The 26,137-nt window shown below is 39.1% G+C and overlaps 3 protein-coding genes across 3 annotated transcripts; 2 read left to right on the forward strand and 1 right to left on the reverse strand.

Moving 5' to 3' along the window:
- Window positions 1–2,328: 2,328 nt before the first annotated feature.
- Window positions 2,329–11,424, forward strand: LOC128380958 (adhesion G protein-coupled receptor E5). Its single transcript, XM_053340861.1, has 15 exons — window positions 2,329–2,931; window positions 3,019–3,150; window positions 5,364–5,504; window positions 5,755–5,798; window positions 5,951–6,061; window positions 6,170–6,323; window positions 6,453–6,572; window positions 6,678–6,868; window positions 6,972–7,139; window positions 8,262–8,456; window positions 9,006–9,223; window positions 9,367–9,525; window positions 10,567–10,735; window positions 10,902–11,000; window positions 11,102–11,424. The coding sequence occupies exons 1-15, from the start codon at window positions 2,760–2,762 to the stop codon at window positions 11,141–11,143; spliced, it is 2,115 nt and encodes a 704-aa protein (XP_053196836.1). The 5' UTR covers window positions 2,329–2,759; the 3' UTR covers window positions 11,144–11,424.
- A 2,690-nt stretch (window positions 11,425–14,114) lies between these two features.
- Window positions 14,115–19,482, forward strand: LOC128380919 (long-chain fatty acid transport protein 1-like). The gene is made up of 14 exons (XM_053340810.1): window positions 14,115–14,161; window positions 14,247–14,424; window positions 14,533–14,671; window positions 14,788–15,043; window positions 15,158–15,325; window positions 16,314–16,383; window positions 16,741–16,832; window positions 17,312–17,421; window positions 17,571–17,780; window positions 17,884–18,010; window positions 18,185–18,322; window positions 18,844–19,008; window positions 19,093–19,239; window positions 19,325–19,482. Exons 2-14 carry the CDS (start codon window positions 14,255–14,257, stop codon window positions 19,480–19,482), a joined length of 1,950 nt encoding a protein of 649 aa, XP_053196785.1. The 5' UTR covers window positions 14,115–14,161; window positions 14,247–14,254.
- A 605-nt stretch (window positions 19,483–20,087) lies between these two features.
- On the reverse strand, window positions 20,088–25,499 carry LOC128366199 (E3 ubiquitin-protein ligase TRIM39-like). Its single transcript, XM_053326885.1, has 7 exons — window positions 25,456–25,499; window positions 24,881–25,199; window positions 22,477–22,572; window positions 22,093–22,357; window positions 21,803–21,901; window positions 21,527–21,729; window positions 20,088–20,834 (listed from the first exon to the last, which is right to left on the reverse strand). Exons 1-7 carry the CDS (start codon window positions 25,497–25,499, stop codon window positions 20,088–20,090), a joined length of 1,773 nt encoding a protein of 590 aa, XP_053182860.1.
- Window positions 25,500–26,137: the final 638 nt, after the last annotated feature.

Genomic DNA, 26,137 nt, shown 5'->3' on the forward strand with positions numbered 1-26,137 from the left:
AAGTCTCAATACTATTTATGCTCAAAATAATTCAGCAGTTGCTGAGCAATGCCATCCAAGTTTGTAAACATGTTTCTGAGGGAACAGAACTCTTTTTCTTCAGAGGAGTTAATCTTTGATTTATGACCCTAAAAACAGTACATGAGTCCAAAGATGTTTTTTTTTAGCCGAGCAGTTCCTCAGCTTGAGTCTCTGTTCATATGTTATGAGGATGTCTGATCACAAATTGGAACCCCTCTATGATTTACCTTCATCAAAATATGTTGTTGTTTACTAAAACATGTTTTCAACTTTACACTTTTTCACTTCTGTATTTTTAAAAAAGTAAACACAGGCAAATGACACATGACTCTTTTGCAGACTCATGTGAACAGAAAAGACACAGCACACACAGAGTCACATGTAAAATGTATGTAAAAATGAAACGGCTGACTGGATAAAGCATTGACATCATTTATTACTTCTCCTTTCTATCAGGTCCCACCATAATGTCTACACACAGCAGAAAGAGAGACAGACAGAGCAGCTTTTAAAGACATGTGACATGAGACAGAAGAAACATACAGAGAAGACAATTAATTAGTCCTGGTGAATGAAAGTCAGCTGCAAGCAGAGCATAAACTTACTCTTTGTATATTTTCAGGCCTTATTTCTGTCCACAATTATTGGGTCATTAAGTTAGACTCAGTCACACTGTTTCATACACGCACTGTCACTGTCAAACTCTGCCTAGTTATTCCTGAGGTGGTGTTACTATGGGAGCGCTAGCTTAATCACAGAGCAACAGAGAGCTCATTGTGATACTGAGACGGAAACACAGCAGAGGGACCCGGGAGTATTTTACACCATGTGTGTGTGTGTCTGTGTGTGGGTGCGCGGTTTTCTGCTTTACCACCAACTCATGAGTCACAAAATGTGATTGACACGTGCATGTTCTGCTGTGTCTAGCATATAGGGGGAGGAGTCATGGGAAGAAGAGAACAAAACAACACTATACTAACAGGAACATGCATGTAATTCAAAATATGACATACAGTTGGCAACTACTTATTATGACCACAAGCCTTCCACCTTAATCACATGTCACACACTTTGTTGATGAAAATATATTTTTGGTTCGTACTTTGTGTCACAGATAATTGTGGAAACCAAAAGTAAAACTTATGTACTAGCTTACCTACTACTTAGCTACTCTCTTAGCCTAACTGAGGGTTGATTTAAACATGATGGAACATGGAGTGTGTGCCGATGTTTGAAAGAGAAACTGACGATTACATCTGCAAGTAATCAGGAAACCATATGGGCCTCTCACAAACACACATGGTGTCACCTTCACACTCTGGTTAAAAACAACAAGATAAAGACAATAATGGTAGGAGAAGTCATCTTGAAGTCTCAGTGTATTCCGGTGGTGACCAAAACTTATACTACAAAATGAGTTATACTTATCAAAAAGTTAACTAGTAACTAATCAAACTAATCTAAGAGTTCCAAACAATCATAGTTAAATGGTAAATATGTTACATTTTAGAGCCTGAGGAGGCTCTAAAATAATGTATGTAAAGGCACATTAATAATGTATTTCACTACTTTGTGTTGCGGAGAAACTATTTACAAAGCACAACACTGTGTGTTCTGTGTACGGCGCAGAAACAAAAATACATTTAACTTAATTTAAAAAGATGTATTTTTGGTGTAGAGCCCTTTAGAAAAGCAGAAAACACTGGACTACATGTATCTTTTGACATGTAAGTTAAAAGCAAAAGCAAACTGTGGGATTCCCAGAGATGTTTTGTTATATATTGTAATTCGATCAGAGAAATGCACAGCTGATGAAAGGGGCAAGGGTAAAAATGAAAATGGGGCAGAGTTACAGTTATGATTAGCTCTAATTTTTTCCCTAAATGTTATACTGTCACCTGTTAAGCAGGTCTTGGGGCCAACCACAGACTCATTTGAATGGTTAGAAGGCTTTTCTGTTCTGAAATTATGGAATTATGGACTTCATAATTGTCTGGCTACTTTTTTTTTTTTCAAAAGGTTAGATTTTGTTGCTCTGCTGTGTAGCCCCCCACCACCACCCCTCCCCCTTCCACCTTGAAGGAACAACAATTTTTACTTTATTGTGTCTTCCTCATCATTGTAAGATTTTGCTTCAACTGTGAAATGAAACTAAAAGGCTTCTCTCTTTCCCTACAGGCTTAATGTGTTTGCTGGGGAAATGTTGTTGCACATGTGAGGAAGGCTTCAACAAAAAGGGCAAAGAGTGTGAAGGTAATAATCATCAAAAATTCTTGAGTTTACCACCTTTCCCTACTGTTTCACTTCTGTCCCCTAATGCTTGATTGTGACTTCTACCCAAGAGGAGAACTCTCAGAAAATAGTGTTAGTCCCATTACGCAATCCAGCAGAGTTCAGCAGCCTTTTTTGACATTCTACCTCATTTTTCCATTTTAGGCATTTAAGCACTGCTCATATTCAGAATGGATTACAATGAAAACAACAGTAGATAAGGTTAACATTTTTAAATCACCACAATTTCAAGAAACCAGCAGGAATAATTACAAGTGCATGCTAGCAGTGCTGTAACCACAGACCATCATGGTGGACAGAATTATGAGAAGAAAATTAACTTAAAAGATATTGCTTTTAGTTTTTACAAGAATGTAAGAGACAGTCAAGTCAAGTCAAGTACATATTATGTTCTATTATCAATTGATCTGTAGGATTCATCACTATAATTATATTATCTTTGCTTTATGTATTTTCTATCCAAACCTACAGATCGCAATGAGTGTGAAGAAGATCCAAGAATATGTGGGAATCACTCAGTGTGCCACAACAACGAAGGCAGTTACTACTGTCAGTGCAAACCTGGGTTTAAAAACAACAAAGCTGCTAACTTCACAGCAGTAAATGGCCACTGCCAAGGTGAGTGTGTGTGTGTGAGTGTACGTGACTAGTGTTAGAGTTTCTCTCTTGCCTGAACACTTACCAGTCTTTATTTGTTACTGTCAGACATAAACGAGTGTACGGAAAACAATAAGATCTGCGGTCAGTATGGAAAATGTAAGAACCTGATTGGGACGTACGAGTGCACCTGCAATTCTGGTTACACTAATACCAGCAATACTCTCCAACCCTGCATAGGTGAGTAGTGTCTACTTTTGTGTATCTACACGTATCAGATTGAAGTTATCTATAACTGTCTCGAAAACATTACAATATACTCACCAGAATGATTGAGGTATAAGTGGACTCACCTCAGGAGGTGCCACAAAAAGAACAAGAGAGAGGAGGAGTGGGAGGTGTCGATTAAGAAGCTCTATACACACACAAACACATACACACACACACACACACACGCACACACACACACACACACACACACACACACACGCACGCACGCACACGCACACACACACACACACGCACACACTAAATCTGTGAAAGTTGGACATTTAAAATCCACTCCAGTGGCCCTGGACACACAAGAATTTAAAACTGATTGACCCTGCAAGGAATGAATTAATTTGACTGATTTTTTTGCATCAAGATAAACGTATTATTTAATATTTGCTGTTCACCAATAGCAGTGTAATGATGAAAAGATTGGGAGCCACAGATTTAGAAAATGAGGGAAGCTATTGTTGCTTATTGTGTTGTGTGTTGTACCATTCAGTTTTACTTAGCCTCCTTTATACGAGTGAAATCACAAAAAAAGTCGACAAATACAAAATAGAAGTCAATCTCTTTTGAATAAAATGTGTAAAGTTATTGTCCTGTTAGCAACCGAGCAACCTAAGTTAACAAGCTGATGAGTTTTCTAACTGACAGGCAATTCATTTTCTCTCTTCAATAACATTTTATTGAATAAAATGGCGTGCAATGGTGAAAGAGATGCCGGACGAAGAAAACAGAGCAGTAGAGGGAAGCTCTGGGAGCTACTGTGACTGATTGGCACTTGTTAGTGGTTAGCTTGCCAGCTACAGTAGCCTTGCCAGTAGTCATGCTATTGCCAAGCTTCTGGACCCACCTATTTCAGGAATATCACTTTTAGATGTGACCACAATATATGATAGAATAGGCCCATAGCCATTTGAACTTTTCATAGCAGGAAAAGCACTAAAAAGTATGTAGTAAAATGAATGATGGCTTGTTTCCATCCCTGTAAACTGTGGCAGTGAGCAGCCACGCATTATAGTAGGGTGAAATGAGTGGAAAGCAGTTATCATCAATAAAGACACCTGTGCTTTTTCTGCTATGCATTTCTACTCTTTCACACAAAATGACTCTTGCAGCTCATGCTGACTTAAATTGAAAGAATTTATTGTGAAAAAAAAAAAATTAATGTGGCTTGTTGTTGCTGAATATACATGAAAAAAAGTGTACTGTACTATCTCTGTTATAAGGCTTTAAAACAACAAAAGTTTTCCAAGTTTCCAAAATAATGAAGCAAGTAGAGTCATGAAGTCTCGGTGTCTTAATAAGTCTTAATAAGATATGAGCTCCCATGAAAACATGATTTGTGACACATTTTAGGGGGTTTATAAGATTGACTACATGCTATTTTTGTCGATATATTTTTCGGTATCTTTAACCTGAGTCATGTGTCAAATTAGACATTTACTGATGTATGACTCATTCATCACTACTTCACTTCAGTAAAGATGCATGCTATTCTTGCGATCATAATTGTAGCATGGCAGCGCAATATCATAAACGCCACTCACTTTAACTCAAAAGTCAGAAGTAGATATTATGTTTCATCATGAATTAAAGTTCCATATAATGTTGCTTTAACCACAGTATATAGTTATAGTTAGTTCCTGCTAGCTTTAATTACATACATGGGTTTGAAAACAAGAAAGTTAACTTCACAGCAGTAGATGGCCGCTGCTGAGGTGAGTGTGTGTGTGAGAGTGTACGTGACTAGTGTTAGAGTTTCTCTCTTGCCTGAACACTTACCAGTCTTTATTTGTTACTGTCAGACATAAACGAGTCTACGGATAACGATAAGATCTGCGGTCAGTATGGAAAATGTAAGAACCTGGTTGGGACGTACGAGTGCACCTGCAATTCTGGTTACACTAATACCAACAATACTCTCCAACCCTGCATAGGTGAATAGTGTCTACTTTTCTGTATCTACATGTATCAGACTCACCCCAGGAGGTGCCACAAAAAGTACAAGAGAGTGGCGGAGTGGGAGGTGTCGATTAAGTAGCTCTATACACAAACAAACACACACACACACACACAAAAAAAGTCGACAAATATAAAATAGAAGTCAATCTCTTTTGAATAAAATGTGTAAAGTTATTGTCCTGTTAGCAACCAAGCTTTTTCCTGTCCTTATGCAGACATAAATGAATGTGAGGAAGTCAAAAAGACGGAAGACCTCTGTGGACTAAAAGGGACTTGTAAGAATATTAATGGAAGTTACTTGTGCGAGTGTCCAAAGGGATACACAACCTATGGCAACGAGAGGACTCCATGCTCACGTGAGTGTATGCATATCTCATTTCATTGCCATAACTGTCTGACTTAAATATGCATCTCATGGCTTTGATGTCCTAATTTTCATCATATGTACACAGAAGTGTTTGTTCACTGAATCTTGAATCTTGCACTTTGCTTTTTTTTTTTTTTTTTTTTTTAGCCGCAGTTTCTTCTTTGCACTCCTTTGCTCAAGCTGCACAATGAAGTGTCAAATTCTGTCACTTACTGATGCGTCACTTTTTTTCCATTTAGAGCTCGACTGTAAAGGCTTCCAAGTTGATAGCGAATCTGCACAGGTAAAATGCAACACCCTCCAGTTTCTTGCTAAAGAACTTTTAAGCAGGGGCAGTTCTCTTTTTTACACACTGCAGCATATGTATATGTGAACCTCAGTTAACTGAATGGTATCATTATTCTCTCTCTCACTGTCTCTGCATCTGTCTCTCAGTCTCTTAAAGGCCTGGCAGACATTTTAACCATGATGAGAACCAGCTGTTTGGCTCTGTCTGACCCAAATGCTGCTGTTGAAGGGAAGACTAATGGAGACGCGCTACTGGAGGTTAGCATAGGAGATACAAAATACAAATACACACACACACACACACACACACACACACACACACAGTATTGTCATATTTACCCCTTCTGTGTCCTGCAACACGCACAGAAACTTCTCACAGCCACCGATGCCATCCTGCCCTCTGGTCACCTGGCCCACAGTGAAGACGTGAGTGGTTTGCTCCAAGTGGTGGAGGACTCCATTAGGCTCATTGGTCCGCAGCTCAAAGGCAACATGACCAAGATGGATACCTCTGAGACAGGTAACAGGCCAGTTCCCTGGATCATAATATATTGTATAGTTTAATAAATAAGAATAGGACATATTTTGGAACTAATGCTATCTGTACAGTGGGAAATTACCATATGAAATTGGTTATTTGTTTGAGTAGAAGCAGCGATTGCAATACAGAAGGGAAAGACTCCACCCACTGGACCAATCCATCTGACCAATGAAAATGCTTCGCTCGAGACTGACTGGGCAACAGCAGCTGGGACAGGAACATATCCTGGTAAACTCTTCCTCCCTTTTCTTCTGACAAATAAGTAGTGTATATCAATTAATTTATCAAAAAACATATCTCTAATTACCACAATATTTCTTATTATATTTATAGGCTTTGCTCTGGCTGCATTGTTGACCTACAAGAATCTTGAGCAATCTGTTAATAAATCCTTTGATGAGCTCAAAGATGGTGCCAATGCCACCCACATCAAGATCAACTCTAAAGTAGTGTCTGTTGTGGTCTCCAACCCATCCACTCAGAACCTGAGCCACCCTGTCATCATCACACTCAAAAATTTGAATGTAATCAGTCATTTCAGTGTTGTATCAATTTGAACATTGTATGGAATATAATAATGGAATATAAAGAGATTAAGATCGTAATGGTTTTGTTTTGCTATATTAGAAGACAGCAGAGCCTCATGAGGTGAAGTACATCTGTACATACTGGAAAGACACGGGGGCCTGGTCCAGAGATGGATGCCGTCAACTGCGCTCCAATGCCACACACACGGTGTGTGAATGTGAACATCTGAGCAGCTTTGCTGTGCTTATGGCCCTCTATCCAATGGAGGTAAGAAACAGACACACATATTACAAAAACCTAAATGAATTGTCCATTTCCCCATGATATTTAGTGTTGTAATTTAACACCCCGCTAAGAAAAGTCTTAACTTCCAAAGAAAACATTGGAACAAGTAAAAAGGTTTCACTTGCACCATGCTTTAAAGATGTATTAATTGATTAGCATATTAATCGTAGCTCAAGTGTGACTGTGTGCAATGTAAAGTGTTTTATTCATAGTGATGAAGCCACAGAAAATCATCCCCTCAGATTTTTGGCTGTTTTTAGCAAAAACAAAAAGAAAAAATGAAAACTGATTGTACTCCACATTCCCGGTAATAAATGTTAGACAAAACAAAGATAGCAACTAGCCTTTGATCTCAGTGGAGCATTCAGGAGATAAAGAGTAAGAGTAAGAGTAAGTATTCACTCAGGAGTTGGAGTAGAACCAAATACAACTAAAAGGAGACTGAAAATCAGTAGGTCGCAAAAAAACAACATGTTAATGTTGAATAAGAAAACACTGGGGCACAATGGTTGGAGCATTGGAACAAAATTCCATGCTATTTGATAATTGACACAACAGAGGTGAGGAGTGCCACACCCACACTCTAAAGACAAGACAGAAAAACAATAACACAGTTTTATCTTTGAGTTTCATGAAATTAAGTACAAAAGAACAATCATATATCATGAATTAGAGGAAGTATGACAACTTTAGTCCTCATATGGTGCTGAAGGGTTACATAAGAGTTAAGCATTGGAACCCAGTATGCCTCTTCGATTTAACTATATCACCATCTCTAAGTGTGAAATTTTTTTCTATTCCCAAAAACGTAATGTGACCTTTATGTGACATATAACGCAATCATTTAGCAGTTTTGTGTTCAGATCCTCACAGGTCTTTCTGTTTGCCAAATATACACCAAACCACAAGGATATTTCAGTATGTAGGCCACGTGTGTGCTGCAGCAGTTTATGTGTGTATTTTTACCAGTACATGAGAATCTGAACATAATGCTAATCCACAGTGGTAAAAGCCTGTGGTCTGATATGGTCATTTTAGTGCACACACTTCATACCTAGTGTAACTGACTTCATACCTCATAATCTGACATGTCTTCTCTTCTAGCACCCCTTTGAGCTCATACTAATTACAAAGCTAGGGCTGGCCATCTCCCTGCTGTGTCTGGTACTGTGCATCCTGACATTTAAGTTCTGCCGTTCCATACAAGGGACACGCACCACCATCCACCTGCACCTCTGCATCTGCCTCTTCGTGGCTGACATCGTCTTTCTGGCTGGGATTTCTCAAACAAAACCTGTGGTATGTTTGTCCAAGCAAACAGACTTAAGCTTAAAAAGACAGCAGTTTGATTAAAATATTTACATGGGTTGAACTACTCCATTCATCTTACTGTTTATGCACTACATAGCAGAGCCCAGTTGTTAATAAAAGAGCCACCCTTCAAAGCACATCAGAGGGTCTCTTCAATATTAAAGAGGCCCTCCACTGATTATAACCACAAGGTTTCCTTTTTCTTTTTTCTTAAAGTCAGAAGGGAGGTTTCTAAAATTTAAGAAAATGTACAGGGCTACATGCACTTTAGGCTAAGCTAAGCTTTTTTAAGCTATTTTGACTATTTCTTGCAAAAATATGTCTGTTGTTCATCCACAAACCTTAAAGAAGCACTATACCAAATTGCTATTGTACCTGTTTAATAGTACTATTGAGGTCACTATCATCAGAATATGATATATACGTGGGAATATCTTATTTGAAGTTTACTGTAGTCCATGAAAAGACAGCAAGGACATGTTATAACTCTGCTTCCATGGAAATTTACTTTCTTCACATGTTTATGTTGCTTTTCAGGGTGGCTGCCGCTTTGTGGCAGCAATGCTCCATCTCTTCTTCCTGGGAGCGTTTACATGGATGCTTCTGGAAGGGGTGCAGCTGTACCGCATGGTGGTCCTGGTGTTCAATGCCACCATTCGGCCCCTATACTTATTCATCGCAGGTTACGGGACACCCCTTGTCATCGTCATCATATCCGCCATCATTAGACCCAAGAGTTACGGCAATGAGAAATAGTGAGTGGGTGAAGAAAGGATAAAATGTTTTGCATTTGCTTATGTAATCGCACATCAGAGGATTACAGTCAGAGAAATGCTGTTTTCTACGACCTATGATCAACCGCTTTTTCATGCACGGGTTTCCTTCCTCTTAACTCTAGCTGCTGGCTGTCGCTGGAGGATGGCTTAATCTGGAGTTTCTTTGGCCCTGTGTGCGTCATCATCTTCGCCAACGTCTTCTTTTTCATCATCACCGTTTGGAAGCTCGCCCAGAAGTTCACCAGCCTCAACCCAGACCTCTGCGAACTTAACAAAATTAAGTCAGTCTGTGTGCCTGCTTGTGTGCGTGTGTGCATGTGTGTAACAGCGCAACTTTGGCTGTTATAATGTATGGAGTAATGTCACCTACGTCCATTGCACTGCACAACCAAAGTCAGACCTAAGTTAAAACGTATGTGTCAAATAGGGCAGTTTTGGGAACTAAGAAATGCACAGACAGAAAGAATGTCTGTGAGTTTTGTGCGGGAAAAAATGTAGAGAATGTTTTCATAGTACTGACTCTCTAATGGGGATGCTTCTGAGCGGCTTTTCCCTCAACCCCCTCTATCTGAAGTAGTAGTCATTTTTTACTCCACTCATGTAATTTACAGCACTGCATGAGTCTGACTACAAATCATATCTGAGCTTTAACGTGGGAAAAAATCATCCTTGGATACACTGATTCATCAATCAGTGATGTTCCATTTATCCCAGGGAATTGGATGTGTGAATTCAGTTTACCAAATGCAAGTGAGCATGAAGAAAGCAATATCTTGCATCACTGCTGCATTAGATTATAATAAAAGGATTTATTGGGGTTTTGTCAGTGGGTAAATTTGTATCTCTTTCACATCTGTGATGAATTTCTCTCTGCCTGAATGATAAATTGTTGGTTAACTTTTTAAAAAGTAGTTGGATTCTGAGTGACTGAAAACAAAATCTGATCCCAGCTGATGTTTTATTGCTTAGCCAGTTATTCAAAGGAACAAGAAGGATACGTCACTGAATACTACAAAGGGCCTATGCAGGGCACGCTGTCGGGGGATGTTTTTAAAATACTGTTTCTCTGTGAGGACTTTTCCTTTAAGCTCATCTTTCATATTTAATAGTTGCCTTTAGCTTTTATATCTCCACCAGCTTTCAACATACAGTAAACTGTTGAGAAAATGGCTTGAGCACCCATCTCCTTTTGACTCCTCAGGGGTTTTCCAGATAATGCTGTATACTGAGTCATCCATTTGTTAGCGCTCGTGCCAACCTTTCTTTTTCTCTGTATCTGTTTCCCTTTCTTTGATCTTCCCCCTCCCTCTCTTCTTCTGCAGAGCTTTCACAGTGACAGCTATTGCTCAGATGTGTATACTGGGTCTGATGTGGGTATTTGGGGCCTTCCTGTTTGAAGAGGGCACAATAGTGGCGGCATACATCTTTACTATCCTCAACAGCCTGCAAGGAGCGCTGATTTTCATCATGCACTGCCTGCTGTCTAAACAGGTAAAGAACAGTAGCTGTGTGTGTGTGTGTGTGTGTGTGTGTGTGTGTGTGTGTGTGTGTGTGTGAGGGTTATTGAAAAGAAAATGTGAGACAAAGATGAAGGATTGCGTTGACATGAGGATTACCGGCTGTGAATTTTCCCCTGATGTTCTGCTGCCCTCTGCAGGTTAGAGAGGAATACGCCTATTTCCTCTCCTGTATCTGCACACCAAAGAAGAAATACGCAGACTTGAGCAGTACCAACCCCTCCAGTAGTCAGTCACAAGTAAGAACATAGTGATCTCCTCCTGTCTCAGCCACAGATTCTCTCTCTCTTACATAAAATGTGTTCTCCAATTTCTTACCACATGTTTTCTGTTCATTTAGGGTACTCAGAGTGGGCAGCACACCGGAGAATCCCAAATATGAAGATCTCCTATTCTTCTCCAAAGACAGCCTATCATTCCTTTAGCAAATCAAGTGCTGACATTAAAGGTCAGAATAGGTTGAAATAAAAGTCCAGTCATTATTAATTTACCTTTATGAATTAAACTTGTTAAAGGTACAGCAGGAACTTCATTATCCAGAACAAAAAAACTAAATTGTCTTTAGTCTCATATGTCTCTTTTTGAGAGTTTTACCTCCCCAGACCTCAATTTGAGAAGAAATCACCACTCTTGGTTTGATCTGCTCAACTCTCATTGACATTTGCAGCCAACCCACAAATACATTGTTGGAACTCAAAGACAAAGTGTGGCAACATGAGCAGCAGCATCTGACAATCAATTGCATGCTGGGTGATAAAGTTTCACATTTACCTCATTATTTTGCTTATTTTCTACACTGGTAATATTTTTCAGTGAAGTTGTATTGATAATGACGGAATTTTAATTTTGGTGGTGTAGAAATCCTGTAAATGTGTCATTATTTCCACAGTAGGTAAAAAGTAGCCAGCAAAACTCTGTAAGTGAAAGTAAAGATATTTCAGTAGCTTTTCAGCACATGCAGAACATATCATAATCATAATATAAGCTGTATTGTCTTTGGATTCGTTAAAAGACATATAGACTATTTATTTCAAAGAGCAGACTATAAAGCCCACATTAGGTAGGCTACATGAACATATATACACACACATATGTATATATTCAGTGATTCAGTGATGCTCTTTATGTTTAAAGCAAGAGCAAAGAGTTTGTGCTGTATTTTATATGAATGTTTCATGTTAAAATAAGGATATAAGGAAATAGAAAATATTAGTTTCCGTGTACTGTTTTTAACAGTATGTTATGATAAAGAAACAACAGACTGATGATGCAAATTACACATGAAGTGCCTCTGAGGCTTTCTTAATGTTCCAGCAAATCCCATGTGGGCTCCTGCAATTTTACATCTGTTGTTTCTTTATATGAAACAAAATGAGTGTTTTTTTTAAAAATCACTTATGGCTATTTTTTGAAGAATCTATTATAATTTAAAATTGAGCTGTGCCTTTTTCACTGGCGTATATTACATTTTTTAAAATCTGGGCCAAAAGGATTGCTTGGGAGATACACACAAAAACAGACCCACCCTTCTGATAAGCCTGCAGCTTCCTGTGATCAATTTGTGTTTGTGGAATAAAATTCCTTTTTGTAATTATGTTCTTATCATAGTTAGCCTCCACACAGCTTTCCCATCCCTGTGATGCCATGAAAACTTTAACGTTCATGATGAGGCCTAATGGGAGTTTAAAAAAAACGGGAGTTGGTTTATTTTATTGCACTTTTCTATGTAAAAAAAAGCTTGAGCACAATTTTTGATACGGTGCATGGAATATTCAAATAGACTTGATAATCAGCCTTACTTAAGAACCTGAGCAGTTTAATGGTTGTAATAAAGCCATCAATTATATATTTTTATATTTTATAAAAATAAAAAAAGAGAGTATCTCCAGAGATATCAGTTTTTTATGTGAATGGCTTTGTCCTATACTTTTTGTTTATATTTCAATTTCTCCCTGATCATGTGAGATCATGTTTAAGGCCATGCATGTGTTGCTCTGAACAACTAAGCTGTTTCATTCCAAGCTTTTTATGACCACTGATGCCTTTTATTCATGAATTGCAAAATGTATTTTTACTTTTTGTGAAAAAGCTACATGCATTATACAGCATCTTGTGAATGTAAGAATCTTATCATTAGAATATACTGTAGGTGTCTGAAGGTATATAAACATATTTTTCTACTTTGTTTTGTTGTATGGTGTTCGGTACTGTTGCCTTCAAAGAATATGTACAGTACCACAAATTTTAATAAAGCTTCAACTTCATATTAGGAATTTGTAATGTGTTTATCTGTATAAGTCTTCAGCAGGGGACTAGCTGTCTGTAGTGTACCTATTGTATTGAAACCATAAGACAGATCAGTCAATCAAATACAATCAGCTTGTAAAAGATGATACATAGCTACAGGTCAAAATGTGTTTTTCTTCTTGTGCCTTCAGTTGGGTGGTTGAGTTTCACCATGCAGAATGACGTATGTGCAGAGTTTAACAATAGCAGCTGTTTTCACATTTATCTGCTGAAAGCAGAATGTTTGTCAGTGTTTTTTGAAATCTAATTTTAATGAGATTATTTATGACATCTCAATAATTTTGGAAAACAGTATTCAAATCACACAAGTGTTTTAATGGAAACTTGAAGCCTCCAGTGTGCAAACACAGTGAAGTAGGACACATTTGTATCTAGCAGTCAAACTTTTGAAAGGAGCAATATTTGCATAATTACAGATTTTAGATTTTTAATTAGGGGGAAGGAGAAATGTCTGAAGGGGAGCTTGAAACTACCCAATACATTAAATGGTTAAAATTTGCTTCAATCATCAGTTTTATAACAGGAGCCATTCTTCATTATTAATATTTGGCTACTTAGTAATTGCTAATAATTACCACTTTTCAATGTTACATATTTTATAAATAGCCAAAACTACTAATAAGAAGACAGAATCTTTTGGCTTTGACTCAAAAGATGACCCTAAAGCAACAATTGATACAGCTATAGGTTACAACGTTGCCCTCTACTTCATGTCTAAAAGGATATTTATTTGGACCTTTTGTACTTTCGCTAGATGTAATAATTCACAACATTCATATTTGGCATTATGAATGTTGTTCCTGAAACAAACAATCCAATTTTCCCATCAAATCAGACATTTATAATTTAGTAAATTACACTTTACACGGTATTATTTTCCTCGCGGGTTAATGACTCACATTGTGAGCGGAGTGACGCAGGAGTTAATGTTGGAACCTGCGCAGCTCTCGGTTCAGCTCTCAGGCATTTCCACTCTGACTGCCGCCCTGCAAGCTTCTGACAGCTCGTCCGTGACACTGTGACTCCACTTAAAAGTTAACTTCAGTGTTATTTCTCTGGACGTGTGGTGCAGTGCTTCAGAGGACATCTTCAGGTAAGCCTCCCCTCAGCAAATTACGAGCCTCTGTATGGTTTTTAGTGTTGTTTTGTGTGTGAGGTGATAGTTTGTACCCCCGCAGGTGACATTATGGGTGTGATGAGTGGTATCATGGCGTGCCTCAGTGTGTTTGGGGCTGCCAGGTGGCTCTCCCTCACCTGGCTCTGCAGCCTGTTGGCTGGGCTCGGACTCTGCATGGCTTGGAAGGGTTCTTGGAAGTTCATCCATGTAGCTCTACATACCATCAAAAGGGACCTAATGTAAGCTGTTTGTGTGAAATGTATGCTTGTCTAGTTCTCCTGCTGTCATATTTGACACCCCAGTCCAATTTTTAAAATTCCTCCCACTCCTCCTCTCTGCCATAAAAGGTGTCTGGTTGTTATTCTGCGAGTGAGGTTCTCCATGTGGCAAAACATGCGTAACAGAAGCACCATCCCTGCTCTGTTTGCCCAGATGGTGACACTGCATCCAGAGAAACCTGCTTTGATCTATGAGGCCACAGGAGAGGTGAAGGCACATCAGAGATTACAAATAATTTTCTTTAGCTTAGCAGCAGAACGTTTACTGAGATGTAAATCAAACAGAATCAGAATTCATATTTCCCCATCTGCTTGTTTTTCCAGGTCTGGAGCTTCAGGGAGCTGCAGGAGCAATGCCATCGTGTGGCTCACTGGGCACTGGCTCAAGGCTGGGCAGAGGGAAATGTTGTGGCTTTGTACTTGGAGAGCCGTCCTATAGTGGTGGTTCTTTGGTTAGGTCTGGCTATGGTTGGTGTAGAGGCCGCACTTATCAACCACAACCTGCGACTGCATTCACTGCAGCACTGTGTTAGTGTGTCTGGTGCCCGGGCAATGGTGTTTGGGACGGAGCTGACTGAAGGTAAGAGCAGATTGAAAAGACTGACTTATAGAAAGCTATATAGACTGCACCATACAGTTTAGTGCAGTGTTCTTGCTGAACATTTTTTAATTCTGATTTCTGATCATCTTTCAGCGGTGTTGGAGGTCAGCAGCTCTTTGCAGCCTGACATGGTTTTGTTTAGCAGTGGTCAGCAGGAGAATGAGGAGAAGCTCCGTAACCTCCAAGCTCAGAGCCTGGACACCCTGCTGGCCTCCTCGCCCAAACACCCACCCAACTACACACTCAGGAAGATATTCAATGGTGGGCCTCTTTAGTGTGTGTTTGTGTGTGCATGAGGTATTGTATGTGTTAAGGGTATGAATGGATTGTCATATCATGCCCCTTATGCTACATAATACAGCGTTTTGATTGCAACACTTTCTTTTTCTAAGCAAGTCTTAGCCTGCAAGAGTATACTGCTGGTTGCCAGATTTCACCCTTTATTACCTGATTCAGTTTACTCACTGCATGGGAAAACACACCACTATCAAACAAGTCATTAGCTCACTTCAAAGAAATACTGAATGTCATTTGACATTTAAATGCATTGTGAAAAATACTGAAAAAAATCTATGTAATACATCTATGTGAAATATTTTTGTAATAATTTTCTTATCAATAATGATCTTATATGTATTTTTTTCACTTTATCACGCAACATTCCCTGAGTCAATACTTTTCAAGTCTTTGCTTGCACAACCTGTCAGCCAAAGGATATGGAAGTAAAGACAGAAACATGTTAGGGAATGATGGGGGAAGTCAGGTTGCATACCATGAATGCAAAACATGACAAATTAGCAAGGGGGATATTAGGCATATCCTGAAACCCCCTGGACACTGACACATAACTTCTGTCTAGGCGTGGGCCGGTATGAGATTCTGGCGGTATGATAACCATAAGAAAAAATATCATGGTTTCACGGTATGGCGGTATTGTGATTACAGCTCTAAAATGTTCCTAAAAGAAGAAAAATAAAGACAGACATGTTAATTTAACCTGAATATACACTGTAATGACAGTATGAGGGGTCGTGATATTCTACGCTGCAACTGCACCACCTGAGGGATTTCTGACCTGCACTTCCTGTCTTTGACCAGACAAAAAACAGCTCATACCTTAGGAACGGTATGACAGAAAATTTGGCGGTTTCGGTTATCGTGGCTTTTTCAAATCGCGGTATACCTTGAACACGGTTATCATCCCATGCCTACTTCTGTCATCCACTCTTCTCTCAATCTCTCCATGCAGACAGACTTTTCTACATCTACACCTCGGGTACAACAGGAATGCCAAAGGCAGCTGTGGTGGTGCACAGTCGGTGAGTTTATATGCGATCTCAATCGATCCGATCACACAACGCAACCAATTTGTGGAGGAAAGGTCAAGGTATTAAAACAAAACTTCTTCTACCTCTGCACTTTATAGAATACAGTCCACATTTTGCAGTGTAATTTCATGAATCAGGTAGCAATAAGATTCTAACATGTAGGTGCAGTGGAAAAAACAAGAAGATTGGGAAATAAGGGAGTAATATTTGGGGTACTGTGTAACAAAAAATGAAGATTGGGATTACTCAACTTCAGTGTTTAAGTTAAAACCAGGACCACCAGTGTCTACTAATGAGCTGAGGACTGTTGATGATGGAGCTCACTCTGTATTTTCTGTCTGTCTTCAGGTATTACCGCATTGCTGCTTTTGGTTATCACTCTTTTGGCTTGCAACATAATGACGTCATCTATAACTGCCTTCCCCTTTATCACTCTGCAGGTAGGTGACACTCAACCCTGTACATGTACCTGCCTGTCTAACAGATCATTTTGTTGTACGTTCAACAAGCAGTTGATTCCACTCTACACTTATTTATATTGTTTTGTTTTATCATACAAGATGATCATGTGCTTATTTACCATCACCAAGTTCTACATCAGTATCCCCTTTTCCCTCATCCCAACACTATTTAAAACTGTGGGAATATTATGGGATTGCTATGTTCTTTCATTTATTCTTGCAACACTATAATACGATTATAATGCCCATAATTACTGCATAGCAACAGTAACAATCAGAGCATGTCAAATTGTTGTTGCCATTATGTACAGTAAGTCACACCCAAATACATCATTAAAGGTGCACTATCTTGCAAGTATCTTTGTTTTTCATTGCATGTGTGTATATACATTATACTGTACAGTATATGTGTGTGTGTGTGTGTGTGTGTGTGTCTGTGCGCCTGTTGTTATTTACAGGTGCTGTCATGGGTGTAGGCCAGTGCTTGCTCTTTGGTTTGACTGTTGTCATCAGGAAGAAGTTCTCAGCCAGTCGCTTCTGGGATGACTGTGTCAAACACAACTGCACTGTGAGTCCACACTGCGATCATGTGCAGTAACAGTGATCAGTGTCCAACCAGTGAACCAATGATACTGACTTGATTGATTAGTGATGATTAGCAAGCTAGTTCTGACTTTGTTTCTCTATTTGCATCTCTCTTTGCATGTGTGTGTCCAGGTAATCCAGTACATAGGAGAGATCTGTCGTTACCTGTTGGCCCAACCAAAATGCCCATCTGAGTCACATCACCAAGTGCGTGTTGCTATTGGTAATGGCCTCCGTCCATCTGTGTGGGAAGAGTTTGTCCACAGATTCCGAATCCAACAAGTTGGGGAATTTTATGGTGCCACAGAGTGCAACTGCAGCCTGATCAACATAGATGGAAAGGTGTGTTTTTGAACATGTATTTTTAATGACTTCAAGGTAGAATGAAGGATTTCCAAAACTGTGTCCTGTCTCGTGAACATGTTTTATATTCTTACATGTCCAGGTGGGGGCATGTGGCTTCAACAGCCGCATCCTGCCTAGCTTTTACCCCATCAGACTGGTTAGGGTGCAGGAGGAGAATGGAGAGCTGTTCAGGGACTCACAAGGACTCTGTGTGCCCTGTTTGCCTGGTAACAACACACACACACACACACACACACACACACACACACACACACACACACACACACACACACACACACACACACACACACACACACATAACTGCAGACACACAAAAAGAAAAAACTGTATAGAAATATGGTTGTATCACTGTTTTCTTTTCTGTCTTCCTCTGTCTGCAGGTGAGCCAGGAATGTTAGTGGGGCGCATCAACCACACCGATCCACTCAGGAGATTTGATGGCTACATTGATCAGGATTCCACCAATCAGAAAATAGCTCACAATATCTTCAAGATGGGAGACTCTGCTTATATCTCAGGCACATTTTTTTTTGTCTATTTAAAGTACTGTTAGAACAGTAACAACTGGCTGTCTGCTTTCCTGTTCCTCTATGTTCAAACACTGGCACAGGTACAGGAAAATATAAGACAGCTATTCTGGAGACTTTTAATGCCCATTGGTACAGTATAAATGTGAGTGATTCACTGTCTGTGATGACAAACTGATGTTATGCCAGCTTCTAATGAGTGGGGAAAAACAGCAAATGATGACGAATAGAGAAGATACACTTCACGTAACCTTTAAAAAGGAGAGAGGAGATGAGAAATGTTTTATTAAAGTCATAACTGTCACATTTACAAGAGCATTTTTGTGTGGATTTATCAGACAGCACACCTGAATCACGGTCATATTATATCAAATAGTGACTCATCATTAGTACAGACTTTTCCATCTTCTTTGTCTTTGCTCTATAATCCCCTCCAGGGGTGATGGTCATGATGATTATTTCTGTCTTTGTCTCTCTCCCTCTCCATCTGTCTTTTTCTCTCTGTCTCTTAGGTGACATGATGGTGATGGATGAATATGGCTACATGTATTTCAGGGACCGCAGTGGCGACACATTTCGTTGGCGAGGGGAGAACGTTTCCACCACAGAGGTGGAAGGAGTCATCAGCGGCCTGCTGGGACACGCTGATGTAGCTGTCTATGGAGTTTCCCTACCAGGTAAAGAAGAGGTTAAGTATGTACTGCATCACTCAGTCTCCTGTTCACTACCTGACATATGTGTGTCGGTCTGTCTGTGTGCAGGTGTGGAAGGGAAGGCCGGTATGGCAGCAATAGCTCATGCAGGAGGCCAGTTCGACCTCGATGTGTTCTTGATTGGTTTACAGAAAGCGCTGCCCTCCTATGCACGGCCCGTCTTCCTTCGTCTCATGCCATCTGTTGACACTACAGGTGAGATAAAAACGCAAGGGCATGCAAACAGACACATGCCAAAACAAACGTCATAAGTAAACTTATTTTCCTATCTTGTCCCCAGGCACCTTCAAAATTCAGAAGACACGACTACGAAGGGAAGGATACAAACCACAAGACTCCAGTGAAAAGATCTATTTCCTGAACAGCCATGCTGGGCGTTATGAGGCTGTTACTGATGAACTATATAATGCCATCATGGAGGAGAGGCTGCATCTATGAGACAAGAGTCTGAGGAGGAGATACAGATGGTTGGTGATGGTGGAGTCTGTATATTTCAAAACACAGATAGAAATGTGTGTGTGTGTGTGTGTGTGTGTGTGTGAGAGAGAGAGAGATAGAGAGAGAGAGAGAGAGAGATGTAGTAACAAATTCAAATGCATGTGGAAATATGATTGTGTTCTGTTTTTGCTATTAAACTTTTATAACTGTATCAAATTGAATGGATTTTTTTTTTACATTTCTGACACTGCACAGTATCACACTGTGTTGTTTTAAAATGAGTATTTTATTAAGAATGCTTAAACCTGGAACAACTAATGGCTTAAGAAGAGAGGATGACCCGAAGAGTTGAACATAAATCATCTAAAAAACAGGATGCATGAAGTTAAATCTCACCATTAAATTTCAAGTAAATTTATTAGCCTCTGTTGCTAAGATATACTGTGTTTACAGATAAACATGCAGCAACATATATGTATATTTTCATCACACTACATTCAATAATAATAATAAAGAAAAAGGATACAGTTGCTAAGTTTGAACAACGTGTTATGACTAGAGGCTTTTGTTACATTTTGTTATTACAAGAATAATGATTTTAGTGATCAACAGGATTGATCTGGATTTCTTGCGGTTCTTCGGTTGCCGGATTCATTTTTGATGATGTTTAGGGCTCGGTTCAGTGAAACATGGTAGGTCACATTAAACCTGGGCTTCCTGGTTGGCTGTTTTTTAACAGCAGGTTTGTTGCCCGATGTCTTTTCTTCTCCAGCAGATTTTGTTTTGAGCTCCTGCTTATTGGTGGGTCTCTCAGGTTTGGTGTTTTTCTTCTCACTCTTAGAATGAACTGATTGTTTTTTGTCTTCTGCCACATGTAGGTAATCCAACGTCTTTTTGTTGTTGTTTGTAACTGAAGTGATGATTCTTTCTTCAGCAGAGGATTCACTTTCCTGACTCTCTTTAGGGCCAGTGTCTTCAACAGGGACGTGATATGACTCCATGCTGACATTCACTCTCTCTGCTAACACAGCAAGGCCCCCACACGCAGATATGGTCTCCAAGTATGGGTACACCTTTTCAACAAAGCGATGTGTAAACGTGAACAGATGCATGTGAGTATCACTGTTCATGAATTCCAACTTCCCTTCATCCCAGTCCAGCCTCACTCGGACTCTCTTAAGGTGGTGTGACTTGTCCAGGTAGAGGATCTGAGAGGGAGTGGTGAGAGCTCGATACTCGCTGTCCCGCAGGCTGATACACCAGAGCCCTGCCTCTGGACATGCCTCGAACTCTTCTCCTCTGGACACTGAGTGAGTAGCAACACCTATTGTCCAGTTAGGGGTGTCACCAACCTGTTGAAATCAATCGTGAATACTTAGACAAATGGAGGAAGGAGAGAATTTATAAAAAGCATGTATCTCAAGTTATTCACAATATACAGTATGTGAACATGTCTAGAGGCCAAACAATACTGAGTTTGAGGCTGACACCTACATCAATTATTGAGGGTAAATAAAATCAATATATGGGCTAATATTTGTTCATATACAGACACAAATGTGAGGCACAACACATATTTTGGAGATTTTGGTTCCACAAATTTGATTCATTCTGATAGATAAGGCAGGATATTTAACATCACAATGAACGTTTATCACTTATCAATGACTGTAGCAGTCAACTTAAAGACTAACTCTCTCTATATAAACCACAAGTCAACATAAACATATTTATAGAGCTGCAAAGATTGATGGTTGAATTGATTAGTTCACCAACTCAAAATTCATTTATCATCATGTATGACATGACAATTGAGTATCTTTAGGTTTTGGACAGCTAGTCAAACAAAACAAGTAAATTGAAGGCAAAGTCATGATCTATAAGAAATTGTGAATTCAATTTTACCCCCGTTTTTATTTTTTAATATTTCATAAACTAAATTATGAATTTACAAAATAATCTGCAGATTAATCAATAATTAAAATTATTATTATCTGCATATTTACATATTTATCTTGAGTCCAGTAAATGCAAATGTAAATACCTCAACATCCCAACAGTGTACCCCGGAGCTGAAGCCTTCTTTTGCCAGGATGCAGGAGTAAGGGTGAAAGCGTTCTGGGTTGGCTGGGATACTTTGATTCTCTTCATGCCCCAGTGAGGGTTCTGGAGAAATCTGGACACTGTTCAGTCCAGTAGACACTCTCAGGGACTTGCCAGCTGTTCTTGGGTCCAGCGTCACTGGAGCTGGAAGAAACATAGGAATTAGAGAGACAGAAAGTGGGAGCTGAGAGCAGCACAAAACATTCAAAAAACTGACTGTAGGGGGCGATGTGTTTCATCTTGTCCCAGACAGCATACTGGATGTTTCCCAGATGTTTAGCCACATTTAGCAGAAGTCTGCAAATCTTCATTGGCTCTCTGTGACTGCTGCAGTGGGCAAATATAGACACACAGTTACACGGTTGTATTTGTACCTGAACAGTATGAGCTTGTGTGTTTTAATGAAAGAAATGTCATATACCTTTTTCCTTCGTCTTGGTATTGCTGCAATAAAATAGTTTGTGTTTTTAATGTTTCAAATACAAGCACCTATACCTATTCATGGACTAACTTTATAACATTTGATTGATGTTACCTGTAAAAATGTGACCCCATCTCCATCTCCATCTAGCTCCTCTTCAATCAGCTGGATCTTGTTTCCCAGAGATTTTATCACCTGACTGATTCTGTCCGTCCTTTCATGCAACTCTCTCTTCTTCTCCTCCTGTTCCTTCTTGAGTGCAAGTATCCTGGCTTCTTCCTCCTCTCGCAAAAAACGGTGAAGTCTCTCAAAGTCCTTTTTCATCTGCTCCTCTATCAGTTTGACCTCAGCCTATACAGAATGTAAAAATAAAGGTAAGTGTGGGGAAAGCAGAAGAACATCATATTTCTATCAATGAATGTGAACATTTCTGGTTGATTTTAAGGTGAGTTTGAGAGATGCAGTTCCACCTGGTTGTGTTTTGCAGAATGGTTACAGGTCTGTGCAGCTTTCTCATATTGTATCAGCTTCTTCTTCAATCCATTTACAGATGTTCTGAGCTCCTCCTAGTGGCCAACAGGAGAATAACTGCTAAACAATTTGTTTTATTTGTAAATGGCCGTAATGCACTTGCTTAGTATGTAATGAAATCAAAATTAGGCTGATACAAGACAAGTCAGTTTGATAGCCTCAAATCAAAAAATTGTGTCATTTTACAACATACATATGTACAACATATATACAGCTTGTAAACTCAGGCATGTCTATACCACATGCAGACATATAATTACACTACATGCTATGTACATGTGTATTTATACATGAGATATATACCAGCACAGACCATATTTACAGTAACCTAACACACCCATCAGCTCCACAAGTTATTCTAAGCATTTTGATGTGTGTGTTAAATTTATGTCTTTTGATTTCCAAACATATGTGACATGATAGCACCCGTAATTGCCAGCTTAGTTTTCAGCTTGGCGCCTCTCAAAAACTCACTCTACATTCTGTATGAATAGACAAATCTATGATTAACACAAGGGGGCATCTGTTTGGGCAGGGAAATGAATATTTACTGGAGATGAAAAAATGCTTGACTGCCTCTGTTTAGATATGCTCTTGCTGTGGTCACAGGAAGTACGTTAATGAAAAAGTATGAAAGACACTTATGAGAGGGATCCCTTAGTCTCAGTGAAAAAATAGGGTTAAAATGATTTTGGAAGAGCCTGTGCCTTTGAGAGCTCTGCTGTAATTTGGCATCTACTGTTTGGTTTGGCTTTGTGGCAGCGGGGTGACTGTAACTGGAAAACCAGCATTCAACCACTCTTGAAGGCAGTCAACAGTGAATTTGCTGCCAGCTTCTCTCCAAACCCTTAGACAGATGTTTTATTGCATTCAGTGGAAGAATTTTTTTTGGAGTGGCTCCCAACCATTGGGTGAGGATCCCCCAGTGTTTTTCTTATTTGTAATGATTTATTTGTTTCTTGTGAAATACAGATATTGATCAATCAAGTCTTCTGGAAATATTTAAATGAAAATATTAGAGACGGAAAATCACTTTGGTTGCACTGCTCATGACTCATGTTTTACTTAAAGATCTACAGAAAACAAGAATAGCCATGCTTGCAATCATTGTTTTACTGCTCTTATCTAAAGCTAATCGATCCATTATTACGAGAAAATAAAAGGTCTGACCTTTCTACTATTTGGAATACGAGGCTGAGAAGTCAGATTTTCTTGAATGCCTAACACTATGTATTTTTTATTTTCAAGCCATGGGTTTGCTATATCTAATTGACAACATAAGTAAGAATGCCTGAATGACTAATCCATTTTATGTGAAAAATAATTAAAAACCTTAGGATATACACCTTGTGAAAAACACATATTATTCTAAGTAATGTGTTAGTACCAAAGATTCTGCAATGTATTCTGACTTCCGGCTTCAGGACTGTGTAGTTAGTGAGATATGCTGAGTGTGTATCTCTTCAAACTTCGTCTTTGAGTGCTCTTTGTGACAGCAATTTTGCAATTACTATTATGAGTGCACTATTATAGATGTGATCATGATCTTGAGATAATAGCATTAAAAAACTAATTGCAAGCATGGCCATTCTCAGCTTCTGTAAAGATCCCCTCCAGATTCCACATGATAAGTTGTGTCTGACGTGTTATTCTCCTTCTACGTTATTAAAAATCTATAAATATGCAAATATGTTTCATTACTGTTGGTTACAACACATCTTCTCCTTCACTGTAAAGTTCATTCTTGGTGTTTGTGCACTGCAGGATTCAAGTTTCCACATCACAGCACATCATACTGAAAAATGATTGGCGCTCAAGTCGTTCAAACCCTGCTTGTAGGTACACACTTGAAACACAGATTTAAAATGAGCATAGACAAACGTTCCATTTTAAGCAGATTAACATAAAAAAAAGCCTTAAAATGTTAAACTGTGCATACATTAGTGAATGTTAAACAATAAACTGAAATGACAAGAAAAACAACTCTTTTTTTAATGGATGAGGACTTTAAGTAAAAATAGCAACACAATACTGTTAAAATCCAAGAATAATACACACAAATTCAGGAACACAATGTGCATGTACTTTTACTTATATTATATAGAAATTTAATATTAAAGAAGTAGCTGAGCTAATAGACAATAAACACTTTTATAGCGAATCAGCATAACCTTTTTCTTTTCCTTAAGACCAAGAAAACATGTTGATTGATTGATTGATTTTTTTATTCATAAATATACTATATACATATATAAAAATACTCTCAGTTGCAAATACATATGTTCAATGTAGAAATGGTTTACATTGCAAATCTAATGTTGTGGAGTCTTATAATTGCAGTACCTGATAGCTGATTCCTACCTTGCAGTCAGTTGCAGCCTCAGTTAAGAGGTAAACTCTGTGTCCTTCATGGCTCACAGCTGTACATTGTTTACATAAAGGCTCCAGGTCATCCAAACAGAACATACACAATCTCTGTTCATGTTCCTCACAATGCTCTAGAGAGTCAAGTGACCAGGCAGGCGAGGCAAGGCCTTCAGCATCGACTCCGGGAGGGGAGACGGGAAGAGAGGATCCACAGTCCATGGAGGGGCTGCTGGTGGTGGGAGCCTCCAGATATGAAGCTAGTTTGGTTTCTCCGGCTGTGGTGGTTAGACTAACACTAATAAAAAAGAGGGAACATAGGAGGGGGAGGATCAGTGTGTCCGTGTGTTCTGGTATTAGTGTTGCATGTGCAGTTGGCATCTTCTATCTTAATGAGAGGCCCAGGTTCTTGCTGTATCTATGTACAGCATGTGCAGCACTGAAGTTAGATCTGCTTACGGCTTCCTTCTCAGACTTGAATGTTAGCCAGATGAAGTCATACATCACCCCGCAGTGGCAGTTTGACTATGATGACCCTGATTTATAGCATATACTCGTAGCCTGTGGTCAAATTAATTTCTGTGTCTTTGCTTGCCATTTTTACCACTTTGCCCATTTCCCCCTATAGGCATGTGACACTGAATAGCATACTTTACAAAATAAGGTGTTTCTGACAATGTTTTTTGATTTACTTGTATGCAATGTGCACAATTTCATTTCAGTTTACACCTGTAGAATCAACCAGTTTTAAGTCATCATTATATATGCATGTATGCTCATTTTACTGGGTTCAATCACCTGTGGCCTGCTACAGTTTCCTTGTAAAAGGTAAAAGTTACTGAGTCCAGACCTGCTGAGAATGAAGCAAGCACAAAAAAAAAATCAAATTCAGGGCTAAGTAAAGTAGAGAGTGAGAATGTCTGTAAGTCTGTCAGTTTGAAGACATACAGCACATACAGTTCTTCATGTACAGCATGCTGAGGCTGAGGTATGTTAAGTGGATCCAGTTTCATTGCCCTTTAAGAATCTGAGCTTCTCAAATCCTGAGCACATTTTGAACAGATCAGCTTTGACAGCTTTTCTAACATGTAATTAGTGATTGGTGTGATCACATGCAACCAGTTCATTCTCAATTTGTAATAGATCAGGGTGGCACATACTAAATGTTACTATTAGCATGTTCCTTGCACCAACTTTTAAAACCCCTTCCTCCAAAAGTCACAGCCTAAAGTATAT

Source organism: Scomber japonicus, chromosome 2 (assembly GCF_027409825.1).
Source record: "Scomber japonicus isolate fScoJap1 chromosome 2, fScoJap1.pri, whole genome shotgun sequence".
Classification (NCBI taxonomy): Eukaryota; Metazoa; Chordata; class Actinopteri; order Scombriformes; family Scombridae; genus Scomber; species Scomber japonicus.